General features: G+C 34.5%; 1 protein-coding gene across 3 annotated transcripts in view; it reads left to right on the top strand.

Moving 5' to 3' along the window:
• The window catches only part of AP3B1 (adaptor related protein complex 3 subunit beta 1), a 159,681-nt gene that overhangs the window by 116,219 nt on the left and 29,315 nt on the right, over window positions 1–14,147 (top strand). For 2 of the 3 annotated variants that reach the window (XM_068666205.1, XM_068666204.1), the window contains 2 exons: window positions 9,676–9,907; window positions 13,238–13,322. In XM_068666205.1, the coding sequence (XP_068522306.1) occupies window positions 9,676–9,907; window positions 13,238–13,322 (317 nt within the window). Of the gene's footprint in view, window positions 1–9,672; window positions 9,908–13,237; window positions 13,323–14,147 lie in introns of all 3 variants that reach the window. The other variant, XM_068666203.1, reaches the window with a different exon arrangement.

The following is a 14,147-nucleotide window of genomic DNA, read 5'->3' on the forward strand; positions in this document are numbered from 1 at the left end:
TCATCACATGGTGTGAAACACCTGATATTCAAATTATAATTCTGAGATTTGTCCCAAAATGTAAGAATAACTTAATACCAAAGATTTTGACATTGAAAGGAAAAACTACACATGGGGCTAACTCAGCTTGTTTAGAGGTGTAACTGCTTGCTGCTAGGGCTTATCACTTCTTCCACGGACAAGTATGCTGCCACATAACATTTAGGCTAGCAATAGAAAAGAAGTGAAAGGCAAGGACATCACAGCTGTTGGAGTATGGTGACGTAGAATATTTAAATGATTCACAGGCATTTTAGTGTGCTCTGAAAATTCCGACAACTGCAAGGAGATGGGATACGATCCCCTCTTACCACCATCCCAAAAACAGTGTTAAGGTTCTTTCTTCTGAGGCTGGTAAGAGTTGTACCAAATTTTTTTAACACCAGCTTCATTTAGAAATGTTTTCAGTTTCTTTATGCTATAGACTCAAGAGGATATTAGAGGGACTGATGACTCATTAAAAAGCTATTGAGTATTGCTGTCATTAAATACAGTTACATCAGTGAGATGGATTTTAAAAAGCTCACTTCAGTGGCAGACTTTCTCACCTTGTTTTTTCACACTTTTCTCCTAATGACTTTGTGGTGAACAATGCCTTGACATATTAAGACTTAAAAAAGCAGTTCTGAAATGTTCCTGAAATAGTGTTGCTAGGTATGTGGTTGATTAAAATTTTCAGTTTAAATAATTTTTCTGTATTGTTGATTTGGATTAGGAAATGTTTCTTTTTATGGTTGCATACAGTTTTGGTTACTGTTCGTGTCTTTACCATCTGTGTTCTCAACTTAAAGGTGCCAGCAGGATTAGGGGAAGTTAAATGGGTCTTTAAGTTGTGGAATGGTGTTTAGGAATTCATGGCTGTAAAAGAAGGTTTGTGTACAAATTTTTACAATTAATTAATTTGGAATATTTTCATGAAAAATGTGCAAAAAATCATTCTACTTTTTCCACTGTAGAGCTTTATAACACCAGCAGTTTTTAAACATTATGGCTACATAAATCATAAATTTCAACTATTATTTAATGTGTATTAGAAGTTGCTTAATATTGAATTAGTTTTATTAAATTCTCATGGTCATAGTCTTCCTTCTGCTACATTTGTTTAATTGACTAAATCTTTGGAGAATGTAGATGATAGCAGCAGAAATAATTCATATGAGAACCAAAGTGGTTGAGAAAAAACTGCCTGCCTAATTTGTATTTAGTAATCAACTGAAGAATCTAGTACAGCCACAGCTACTGTTCAAAGCAATGTACTTAAATTCATTGAATTGATGCCATGAATTTTATTTTTGAGTTCCATAGAAGAATGTATCTTCGAATTTCAACATAGAAACAGGAGGTAACTTGATATAAATATTCACGTCTCTTAACAAACTATGAACTATATCCGATTACTTTTTTTTTTTTTTTCTATTTAAGGCCAAAAAATGAAGCTTATGGTAAACAAAACATGGAAAAGCTGTATTTTAGCAGAGGCCACAGGTGAACTATAAGTTGCATGAACTAAGGAGTATAGATTTTTTTCAGGTTAAAATGAGTAAAATTATGTGCAAATGTATTATTGTTACATCAATATAATGTGCCATTAAAAAAAAAAAGTTGCATTTAAGTACATGCAGAAATTCTACACCCATGTTGGGGAAATGGTAATGAAGATGTCATATGTACCAAGTTCAGTGCCGATTTTGGATTTTTGTTCATGTAGGTGGGTTACAATGCATTAAAGTCATCCTAATACAGCCAAAATAACACTTTGCTTCAACAAAATATAGTGTCCAAGATTAGAATATAGTTATATTAAACCAGAAAAGATGCAATTTACATTTCAGCATTTGTAAATATCTGTGTGAGATATGAAATATGAGGAGTTACAGGCTGAGTTTACTGTGGTTTGTTGGTAATACTGCACAGTATTTCAGCCCACATTATACACTTATCCTGACACAAGAGGTCCATTTCTGGGGAAATGTTTGAAGTAGGTGCTTCTGCTGGAAGAAGTCAATAATGCAGAAATTGCAATACTGTAACCCTAGCTGTAAAATTATACCTTATAACCAGTAGGGTTCAGTATGTTTTCACTTTAGAGGTCTTGTGCTGAAGAATACTGGCTGTTTGCCAAAATCAAAATACTATGTTAGAAACCATTCGTAAGAACTTCTTTGAAGTCATTTAGACTCAATGCCAAAATCTGTATTAATCCCTATCTGCAGCATCCACTATTTCAAACTCATAATTAGGACACAAGATGAGGCTGACACCTTATTCTGTTTTTCCAGCTCTTCAACTGCTTTGGGTAATCTTCAGGCTCTCCAGTTAGGTGGTCAGTGGAAGGGTCAAATCACTAAATTGAAGTAAATTATTTGTCCTTATATCGGGAGAATGCCTTGAGGCACCTAATGGCTGTTGCAAAGTTTAGAGTACTACAGATCCCAGAGTGTCCTATGGGGAAGAATGTGCAATTCTGAATTTACGCTAAGGCTTGTGGGCCATAATTAAGAGACAGAGCTCAGCCGTGTCCTTCATGTTTTATAAGAATCCTGATTTAATCATATTTCCATTTTGTTGCTACTGAAGCTCTTTCTTGTTGGAGCTTTAAAAAGATTTTACTGAAATTATCATTGTATTATTTATGTTTTTCATTATGCACAGCATAAGGAAAAGGCAACAATGCCAAATCTCAAACAAAACAATGTGTTGTTGCAGTTTAATGCTCTGAGATCTATCATATGTGCAAAATTAAATGTATTTCACTGGCCCTCAGTTACACATAAAATACAATTTAAGTACAGTCTCAGTTCTAAAGGTGCTTGATTAGTCTGGTATGGGTTTAATAGAGTTTTCTGCTGTTTGTGATTAAGTCCTATTTCTCCTTCCTTTATATCATGAATTAATTCTTTAATGTTTAAGAACAATACTTTTTATTGAGATAGGGTTACTGGACATATGTGTAGATTTTTATATTTTACGGGAACCAATGAGAAGTCTAAGGAACATAAAAAATTAAGAAATAGGGATAATTTAACATTACAGAAGATTTTAATCATCTCTAGATTCATAGACCACCTCGAACACACTACTTGTTGAAAGGATGGTTTTATGCCTGTTTGAGACCACATAAATATTAGAGAAAACAAAACAGCCAAGAAAGGGATTAGTTTTGGCAGTGTTACAGAGGCAGACGATGAAGAGTTATGATAAAAGCCCTCTTTTGCTTGCAGTTGATCATGTGATTAAAAAAATCAGTGGGAGATTTGTTTGTTGGTTTTAATATTCTTGTAAGTTTTTAGAGATGAAAACGTGATTCTATCGATGTTGGAATTCAGTAAAAAATTTTGGAACTCACTTTCAGATGTCTGAAATTGTTGGCCAATACTGGTTCAAAAATATGAGCATTAATACTCAAACTTTCAATTAGCCTCATTGACATGTTAATCATTTAGGGAAATGTAGAGCCTAAAAGCTGGTGGCAATTCAAAAATAATTGAATTAGAATGTGTTAGAAATTGAAGGTCTTCATAGTAGATGCAGCTTTAAGAAGGTGTTTAGTAGATGTATAGCAGTTGAAAGAGCCTTTGGTGGAAAGTTATTCTAAGTATTTACCAGAATTTGATATGATGTCATCAACAGTCTGTCTGTCTAGGCAAATTAGCCAAAGTTAAAACACTGTTCCCTGTAACTTTTCTGCAGTACAGAAAATACAAACTTGCTTGTTTGCTTTTCTGTTTTTTTCTTCCTTTTTGTGAGGATGCTGTCTGTTTGGCAAGCCATATTAACAAGATTGAAGTATGCTTCATTGTCAGGGTTTGCCACAGCCTCTTGAAATAATGGATGTAGGATGTTGAAATTCTTTCTTTTTTATAAATTATTAATTATTTTTGTAGGAGTTCCATAAAGAATATATTGCCACGTGCCCATCAGTAATATGTAACTGGTAATGGAGCAAAAGATCATACATATGCTGCCATATACTGCCACATTCTGCCAGTAGTTTTCTTTCCTTTTTTTGCCTATCTTTACATTTTTCTCCTAATACTGTAAACCTATGGTTAAGTTGTTCTTCTGGCTTGAATTGAAAGATCATGTAAATGTGGCTGGGCTGTGAGATAGCCCTTCTTCTCCTTTTAGCTGTTCAGAAGTTACTGGAGCATAGCCTTACAGTGAGTGTAGGAGAGGATATAGCTCTCACAGCTCAGTAGGTCATTCTTGGATTATGTCATGGATATTGCCAATAGGAGGGCAGTAGAAGGGCTACTTAGATTAAATGATTCAGTCCACTGCTTTAACAGAATGTAATTTAGAGGAATAGAATATAATTATTGTCATTCTTAGAAGAAAATATTTTTTCCAATGATACATGTTTTATCCAAACATATGTATATATATTTCAGAATCAGGATCAAAATTTAGTCTACGTTTATTATTAAGACATTATTAAATAAAGGAACATATACAAAATAAAAGACAACAGACATAATTATGTGCTCTTTCATAAAAATAAAAATAATAATAACAATAATACATCATACAGGAAGGTCTCTCTAGCTCAGTGTTTTATATTAGGTTTAGTAAAACCTGTAGTGCTTCTTATAATAACAGGAAGTTGTTTGTTTTTATTACTTTGATGTTAATTATTGAGGACTTACTGATATGCAAAAACAAGTATGTTCATGCGCAGAGGATTTACTTATTTGTAGCTGGTCATCTTTTTTGTGATAAAATTAAAGGTACTGCTGGTGATCTTACACATTTCCTTTCATGTGGTTAATGAGTGGGGGACTTTTAAGGCAAAATCTTAATGTTGCCTTTCTTATTACTGTGTAAAAACTAGGTTAAAGATATTTGCATCATCTTTGCAAGATAGGGATCATCTCTGACCACAGGCGGTATAACATGGGGGCTAGCCTGATTCATACTGGTAGTTTTACCATGTGACATCACCATGGAGTCCCTACGCTGACTTTTAATTCTTGGTGGCCTTCAGTCATAGTGTGGTGGGAGGGCAGTTGGTGTTTTAATTTTTGTATTTCCGTCATTCTAAACAGCTGTATAAAAAATAAAAGTTTTGCAAGTTTAATCTTAATAATCTTCACCCAAAAAAAGCAGACACGCTATGTCATAAAATAACTATTAGTGACTAGTTTGTATCCTATAAATCTAACTTGAGTTGATAATATGGTCCATTACCAGCTAACTGCACAGAGTATTTTTCATTTTACACTCTTCAGTTACTTTTTAGTGAAGTGTTAAAAAATATGAAGCTTTTCTCCTCTCTAAAATTGCACACTGTCTGTCTGTTATTAGGGAGATAACAGCTCTTATAAATGTTTCAGTAAGCGTTAAGTAGACAGTTATGTGCACTCTCATTCCACGCTTATTTGCTTACTGTAATAAACTGATAAAATATGTGTGGTTTGTCTCTGTGTATCTGCAGGCATCATGAGTCACATAGATTTCCTTTAGAAATAATGTTGTGTCTGCAGAATTGATTGGTTATTTTCATAAACCATCCAAAGGTACACAAACGACTTCTATTATTTAAACATATGCTATGTAAGATTTGTAGGGGATTATCTCATGGTTACTAGATGCTTCTTGTTCTATTAACTCTTTGGAGGGTTATTTTAACCCCTGAATGATTGCAGGTATCCTGCCCTGTAGGTTTCTATAAGCATTGCAAATGTATGCATTAAAAATGCTAAAATAAAAACAAAAAACTATTTACCAGACTCGTGCAAGTGTTCAGTAGACTGCCTTACAGTCAAATCAACCTTTGTTAGCTCACAATCTTGACCAGCAAACAGATGTCTTAAGAATTTTAATTTTTCCTGGAATAAATTTCTTTGTTCAGGAGACATCTAATTTATTTATTTCTAGTACTGGCACATTAAATGCAACTAGAAATTAATGTCCTATAGGCTTTAAAACATAATTTCATTTTTCTGTCTGTCTTTTGCATATCTTACGTTTTGTAAAGTATTATATTGAAAGTAAAAGTGAATGTCCTCACATGAGTGAAATTACGAATGAAATATGAGAAGTAATGCTGTGAGAGGCATAGATTAAATTCTCTAAGTAAAATTTGTAGGCAGATTTCAATAAGACTTGAGTCCGTGTCACAATTTAAATATATTGAGGGATTTTTGTGTCATGTGCATATGCATCTTTACTAGATATCTGTCTACTACTTAGGTCTTCATTCCTATTAACAATGTTATAGAAGTTACATGCCTGCACAGAGAAGCAGAGCACTTCAAAATACTTGTTTTAACATGAATAAAACATATTTTCTGAGCTTTTTAATGAAAAATGGCTGGACTGTTTAATGAAATAACTTTGCAGTTATGTTTGTCCAGCCCAAATTGAATTAGATGTTACAAGGTAAAGTCTAAGCTTAAACTTAAAAATAAGATGTAAATTACATTTTAAAGATTCAGTTTTATTAATTATTTTATCAATGCTTTAAGTGACAGTTTCTTGAGAGATTCTGCTAATAACCTGTTACTGCTGCAAAAATGGGTCATACATGTATATTCCTATGTCCTCTTTACATGTACCAATTATATGTATATATATATTTAAGTACCTCCTTTCTTATTTCCTGAAAACACAGGTTTTTTTGGAGAGTGTGACCTACTCGAATATTTTCAGAAATCTAAGCAGAAGAATAATTTGTTAAAGCTTGGGTTTAGTATTTAAAGATGTTTTAATTTGTGGAACTGTGAAGTTCCATACAACTAATACTTTTTTCATTCATTTTGCATTAGCCAGAAATCAGGTCAGGTCATGTCACAGGAGCAATTTTTTTGTAGTTTTAATTTAAAGGTAAGCTACTTTTGTGGTTTACCCCCAGCAGGCAGCTGATCACCATAGAGTCTCTCACTCTCCTCATGTGGGATGGGGCAGAGAATCAGAAAGGTAAAAGTGCAAGAACTCACATGTTGACATAAAGACAGTTCACTAGCTATAGCAAAAACCAAACTTTGCTGTTTAGCACAGCAACACAAGGAATCCATTCGCTGCTCCCCATCAGCAGGCAGGAGCTTAGCCATTCCAGGACAGCAGGGCTCATCACACATCATGGTTTAATTGGAATATAAATGCAATCATTCTGAACATCCCCCACTTCCTACTCCTTTACCCCATTCTTATTGTCCACCATAATGCCATGTGATATGGGATGCGGCCCCTCTGGTTCCCTTGGGCCAGCTGTGTCCTCTCCCAGCTCCTTGTGCACTCCCAGCCTCCTCACTGGCAGGACAGCATGAGAAGCTGAAAAGTTCTGGGCTCTGTGCAAGCACTGCTTTGCAATAAATAAAACATTTGTGTGTTATCACCACTATTTTAATCCACTTAAAATTATGGTGCCCATATTCTTCAAGTGGTATTACTACTATTACTTAAAGATGGACAGAAACTTAAATAACTGGCTAGGTATTTTATTGTATATTTTATTTGTATTTTTTTATGCTCACGCAAGTAAGACATTGTCCCTGAGAGCATTATGTTATTTCTTTATGCCTGAACTTCAGCATTTTACTTAAAATGTATTAAAAAATTGTACAGATTCAGTGTTGGGGTTGTAGAGTTTCCTCAGTTTGATATATTTTGAAACTGCCTTTTAATCTTCACTTTGAGGTTTATTGATAAATTGTTAATTTTACTTAAGAAAACTGATACCAGACGGCGTTTTTTTATTAGAGAAATAAACAAAAAGTTGAAAGTTAAATCTGGTGTGGAAGTTTTTCTAGAAGTTCTTTGCCCAGACACATCAGTACATATTTTATTTTAATTACAGCCATGTAGTGGTTGAGTTTTGAGTGGATGGGTTGCCTTTTTGCTTTTAACTTCATTAGTTATTTGTCATTCACTGTGGTATGTGCCATACCTAATGTGCCTTCCAAAGCCACTTCTGGATACAAACTCATTTACTTACTTATGTGGTTTTCTTCAGCTTTCATCAATGTGGTGAGGACACTTCTAAACATTTAGTAGATGATCTTCACAGATACTCTGAGATGATAAGTATTACTAGCCTTGCTTTCTAGTTTAGAAATTGGTGCTCAGAGGTTACGGTCAGGTTTTTATGTGCTCACTAGCTTCTGAAAGTTTTCAGTAGAATTCTCTAGAGCCGTATTTTTTGTCTCCCATTTCTCATACGTCTTGTAGGTGTAAATCACAGTTCTTACCAGCTTCTTATATTACTGGAAGTGTTCACTAAGTCTTCAGATCAGCCTCTCAACGTTAAAAATGGCAGTCAGAAAAATGTAGCACCCTTTAAGAGTTTTGTAGGCAAGACAAGATAAAAGCCAGTTCTCCTTGCTTAGCTGTTTTGGGTGTTGGAACATCCTTTTATATTCAGTTGTTTCTTTCACTTTGTTACTCATTCAAGGCTATGAATATAGGGCAGAAGAAGATGGACACTCATCATGAGAACACACACGTAAAATTCAGTAGCTTATAGTGTATTGCGCAGACAAAATTTCTGTGCTGAGCATTTGGTCTTTTCAACCTCTGTGTTCTGTTTTTTGTTGTTGTTTTTTTTTGTTTGTTTGTTTTTTATTTTTTTGTAGTAACCTTGTTTAACAAACTCAAATTCACTCTTCAACTGTTTTCTGCATATTTTTTTCCTTCTGCAGTCTTGAACCCATGATTATAGATCTCCTGACCATCACTATCTATTGGTGATTTTTTGTCTAAATGTCTTTCATGCTGCTGCTTCAGGACACAATGGACCCAAATCACAGAATCACAGAATTGCAGGGGTTGGAAAGGACCTCAAGAGATCATCCGGTCCAACCCCCGTGCCAAAGCAGGTTCCCTAGAGCAGGTCGACCAGGCAGGGTTTGGAAAGGGCTTGGTCCAGACAGGCCTTGAATATCTCCAGAGAAGGAGACTACACAACCTCCCTGGGCAGCCTGTTCCAGTGAAAATGACCTTGAGATTTGTCTAATGACCTTTGAGATTTCTCTTCATAATTGTGGCAGCAGGATGACTAAAATATGGCATCATCTCTCTGCTCTATGCAGCTGTGGTTTTAGTATTTGATTGGTGTGGTTGTTAGGCAAAATTCAGTGGTTTTAACAAGAGAAGAAGAAATATTTCTCGCTGTGGTTTCATTATACATGATGGGTTTGGGGTCACCATTGCGTTCTGATGGTTAGAATAAAGAAAAAAAAAAGATTAAAAAAAAAGATAATTAAGGTAAAAAGATTAAAAGATTAAAGTTTTACAGATAAAATATATCAATAATATTACAGGTAAAAAATCACTTGTAACTTAAAAAAAAAAGATTAAAATTAAAAGATAATTCAATGGATATTAAAAAAAAAAAGATAATTCAATGGATATCAGAATTAAAATATTAAAAACAGTTTTACAATGGAAAAATAAGTAAATACAGCAAAATTAAATCTGCTAGTTCTCAGCACCATCAATGTTATTTTTAGACTCTTTTAAAGATAATCATTATTGTGTTTTGTTTTTGGTTTTGAATGTGTCCTTTCATGTGTCTGGTTTGCCAAAATTCTGATCTGAAAGCAGGCATTCTAGCTGAGTGAAGTGTGTAGTATTTAATTGTTGTTTTATCTGTTTTTCTCTTACAACATTCACCAACTGTTGTTTTGTACTTAGCAGGTTACTACCCAAGTCTTTGTGCCAACAAAAACACATGAAATGCTTCATCGAATGACTGGAAAAGGATTATCTGCTCATTATCACTTCTCAAGACAGCCAGACATGTTTGGTGATCATATGGTATCTGTGCAAGTGACAGTAACAAATACAACTGATCAGAAGATAGAGAATATTCACATAGGAGAGACGAAGTTACCTCTAGGCATGAGGATACATGAGTTTAATCCAATAGGTAACCATATACTATATTTTTAAGTACAGAACCTTAATATTTTGGTAAATTTCAAATATAGGAAAGTGTTTTTGTATAGTCATACATATATATGAATACATATACATATATATATGTATACACATGTGTGCATAAGTATACATATGTACATATACACATACACTCATGCAACTACCATTTCTTAGCTATTTTAACAAAAGTTTAATTCAGTTTCTTCCTACTTACGTCTGACTTTGGAAACAACTCCTTAGATCAGAACTTGTATGCCTGAAAGTCTACCTGCTTGTTCAAATCATTTGAGTTGATATGATAAATTTATTTTCTCTTCCTGCAAACTTCAATTCTCTTTCAGCCTTTGTCCAGAATGGCTGTAACAGGCTATTATTAAGTATCAGGTTGTGATTTAGATACTCATAATGATCTCTGTGCCAGGCTTTACAGAACATTTATGGGTTTATTATTTGATTTGGTGGCTCAGAACTTTCTCATTGTTTCTCTTGTAAGCTTTCAGCAGTAGATTGAAAGTGTTTTAATCTAGTATGGCTGTACCATACTTTCATAAAACGTGGTTTCTTAGATTAGGTACTCTGCTACTTCAGTAAAGCAATGCTGTAGTCAGGTCTAACCTAAACTACATGTATTTAACTTTCTGCCTTCTGATGTTTGGATGTTTTCTTTAACTCTGAAAAAGCTATATACATTTATGTTCAATAGCTAGAAAAGCAGTTATGTTTCCATCTGACAAAAAGCAAAGTATAATTATTTGAACAGTCTAGCAGGAAATGTAACTACTTCCGTCACAGACAACAAATGTTTTGTCAGTGTTTTTCAGTCAAAGGAATAAAGTAAAAGAATCATAGAATGGTTTGGATTGGAATGGACCTTTAAAGATCATATAATCCAAACCCCCTGCCATGGGTAGGGACACCTCTCAGTACATACAGTTGCCCAAGGCCCCATCCAGCCTGTATTGGATACTTCCAGGGATGGGGCATCCACAGATTCTCAGGACAACCTGTTCCAGTGCCTCACCACCCTCTGAGTAAAGAGTTTATTCCTTATAGCTAAACTAAATCGACCTTTTTTTCAGTTTAAAACCATTATTCCTTGTCCTACCACTATAGGTCCTTGCAAAAAGTCTCTCTTCGTCTTTTTTTACAAGCCCCCTTTAGGTACTGGAAGGCCACTGTAAGGTCTCCCTGGAGCCTTCTCTTCTTCAGGCTGAACAGCCCCAAATCCCTCAGCCTGTCCTTACAGCAGAGCTGCTCCAGCCCCTTGATCATCTTTGTGGCCCTCCTCTGGACTCGTTTTAATAATTCTGTGTCCATCTTATGCTGGAGGAGCTGAACACAACACTCCATGTGGGGTCTCATGAGAGCAGAGTAGAGAGGGGAGAATCACCTCCATTGCCTTGCTGGCCACACTGCTTTTGATGCAGCCCAGACTCAGTTGGCTTTCTGGGCTGTAAGTGCACATTGCTGGCTCATGTCCAAGTTGTCATCCACCAGGATCCCCAAGTCCTCCTCAGAGTCGCTCTCAAACTATTCACCCCCTCGTCCATACTGATGTTTGTCACAAATTCGTAAAAGTAGATAACTGGTAATGTTGTAAATCAGATCACATAGTCAAAATTAAGTCATGTATAGTCAGTAGAATTCATTTCTGCTATGGGAGAAGAATGTGAAAAAATCAGGAATTAATACAGTATCCATTTCAGGTTTCTTAAGTTCCACAATACAATCTTTAAATTATTTATTTCCCACTTTCATGTGCTATCTATCCTGTGCAGCCATTTGCTTCTTTTGCAGAAAATGAGTTATATATCAGCAGTTTCTTCTAAAATGATGTTTTTTCTCACTTAGTTGTAATTTCTTATATTCTTTGTCATTTTTTCTAGAAGTTAGTGTATATGTTGTGTTCCTCTTTTTACCTGTTTTTTATGTTTCCAGCATTTGGAAAACATGTCCTATAATTTGCCCAATACAATTAAAAGTAGTGTCAGTGTAGACAGGTATTCCTGCTGGAGAGTACACCTAGCATTGCCTCCATCACTGCAATTTTGGTTGGTGATTGCCCTGATTTTGCAAGTATAAAAGGGCAAAATTATTTCATCTAAATTCTTGTGCACAGTATTTTCTTCTTGGCTAGGTGCCTTTGAAACTCCATTTGAAAACATTAAGCTGAAAAATGTAGGTAAAGTTTAGGAAGTTGGAGCCTATAACCCTTTGATGCTTGACACAGACTTCTTTCCTGGAAATACTTTGTTTTTCACTCACTCTCTAACATTAGCTTAGCTTTTGCCTAATCACACGTTTTTCATATATTTTTCCAGAAGTTAATCTAGATATAGTTAAATTAAGTTTCCTTTTGTTGCAGAAAAGCAGTATGCTCTTCAGTTCCTGAAAAGCATCAAATACATGAATGAATAAACTGGAAGAAGTAACCAAACATTTTTTTGCCTGTCCAATCATATTTATTTGAATTCCTTTCTTTTAACAGTGGTTTTAGTTTTGTTTTTGTTTTTCTTTTAAGTTTCAAACAGCTAGACTGCTCCAATGTTTGTTTTTAATACCTACCTTTGTATTAAAAACAGCTTTTCTTCCAGCCAAAATAAAGCCTTATGTCTACAACATTAAGGAAATAGCAAAGAGATCTAGCCAAGAAACTAAGAACAAGCATGTTTCTTGATACCTGAAATTGAGAAGTGCCTCACAAAAATTATCATCCACTTTGAGTTAATAATCTCTCTGCTCTCTTCCATAAGTAAAGCATAGAGAAATATTGGGAAATAAATATATCATACTAATCATGAATAATTTTACATTATACTCTTCTTCTATTACTTCATGTATTAATGTGCATTTTATTAATATTTGTTCTTTTTTACTATTTATTAACTAAATTTGCAAACTGATGTTATCCTAAATGAAATGTCAATGCTGGATCTGTACACAAGCGAAGAGATACAATTTCAATATATTTTTTTCTGTAAATAATTTCCCTTTTTTAATACATATTTTTATCTACTTGATGAGGCTGCAGGAATGAAATGCAACATTCCCTGTGCAACAATTTCCTTCCTGTTCAGGAAGGAAAATGGAAGTGTAATATTTGGGAGAAACCTGCTTTAAATTAAGCTACAACAATCTGTTTTTTGTTGTTTGATCGGTTGGTTTTGTTTGTTTGTGTTTTTTGTTGTTGCTGGTGTGGGTTTTTTTGTATATATATAGATAGGTAGATTTTATGATTACATGAAATTTGAGGGTTTGCATCTGGGCTATTGTGTTCCTTTGCATGCTTACTTCACCTGTTCAAAATATTTTTATGTAGAGTGCCTCGAGCCTGGGGGATCTGCGACTGTCTCAATGGGTATTGACTTCTGTGATTCTACTCAGACTGCCAGTTTCCAGTTATGGTGAGTTCTAAAGGATGAGGGAATGGAAATCTTCTAGGAAAATAATGGGACGTGGCATTTAATTTTTTGGCCCTAAGTATAACTTAGAAGTTTACTTGGCAGTATCAGACATACTGTTTAATAAATGTTTAAATAACTGAACATCAGTTCACAACATGCTGTAAACCAAATATGTTTTTAGCAAAATAAGACACAATAACTGTTCTGTTTTACTGTTACAATGATTATCGGTTTTCTCGGGTCTTCCCTTTTTGGTTAGCACTCGCTTCTCAAAACACACATTAGGTGGTAATCTCAAATCTAGGTTTAAAATTATATGTCTAAGTGCAAGAACTCTTCAACAGGTTGTGTTTGGGACTGTTTTTCCCTTGGGACAAACAATATCAAGTAGGATAATCATTAACTCATTTTCCAAGTTGGAATTACTTCTGTTCCTGAGATTTTTTTTTATTTTTTCCCACTCTTCTCGGGATTCTTTTTAATAACATCACATTAAAGGGAGCCATCAGATCTGACCTAGTATGCTGGAATATTTTGCGTATTCTTCCTTATAAGAAAAAGAAATCGCAAATCAAAAAAGCATATAGTGTGAGCAATTTTATTAACTCAAATGATTATTATGGCTGTTTATAATCTCTGTAACATGACTGCATGAAACCAACCCCGAAATTTGCAGGCTAACAACGCATTTTCCTCATGCTGTAGATTCTTTGAAATGATTAGAGAGAGAATTACAACAAATAAGTCACTGGCCAACTAGATTTCGTCTTATATACTTGATTTACATTTTTAATGGACATTATTGGCATATTCATGATCCTCCTT

Source organism: Anas acuta, chromosome Z (assembly GCF_963932015.1).
Source record: "Anas acuta chromosome Z, bAnaAcu1.1, whole genome shotgun sequence".
In the NCBI taxonomy this organism is placed as follows: domain Eukaryota; kingdom Metazoa; phylum Chordata; class Aves; order Anseriformes; family Anatidae; genus Anas; species Anas acuta.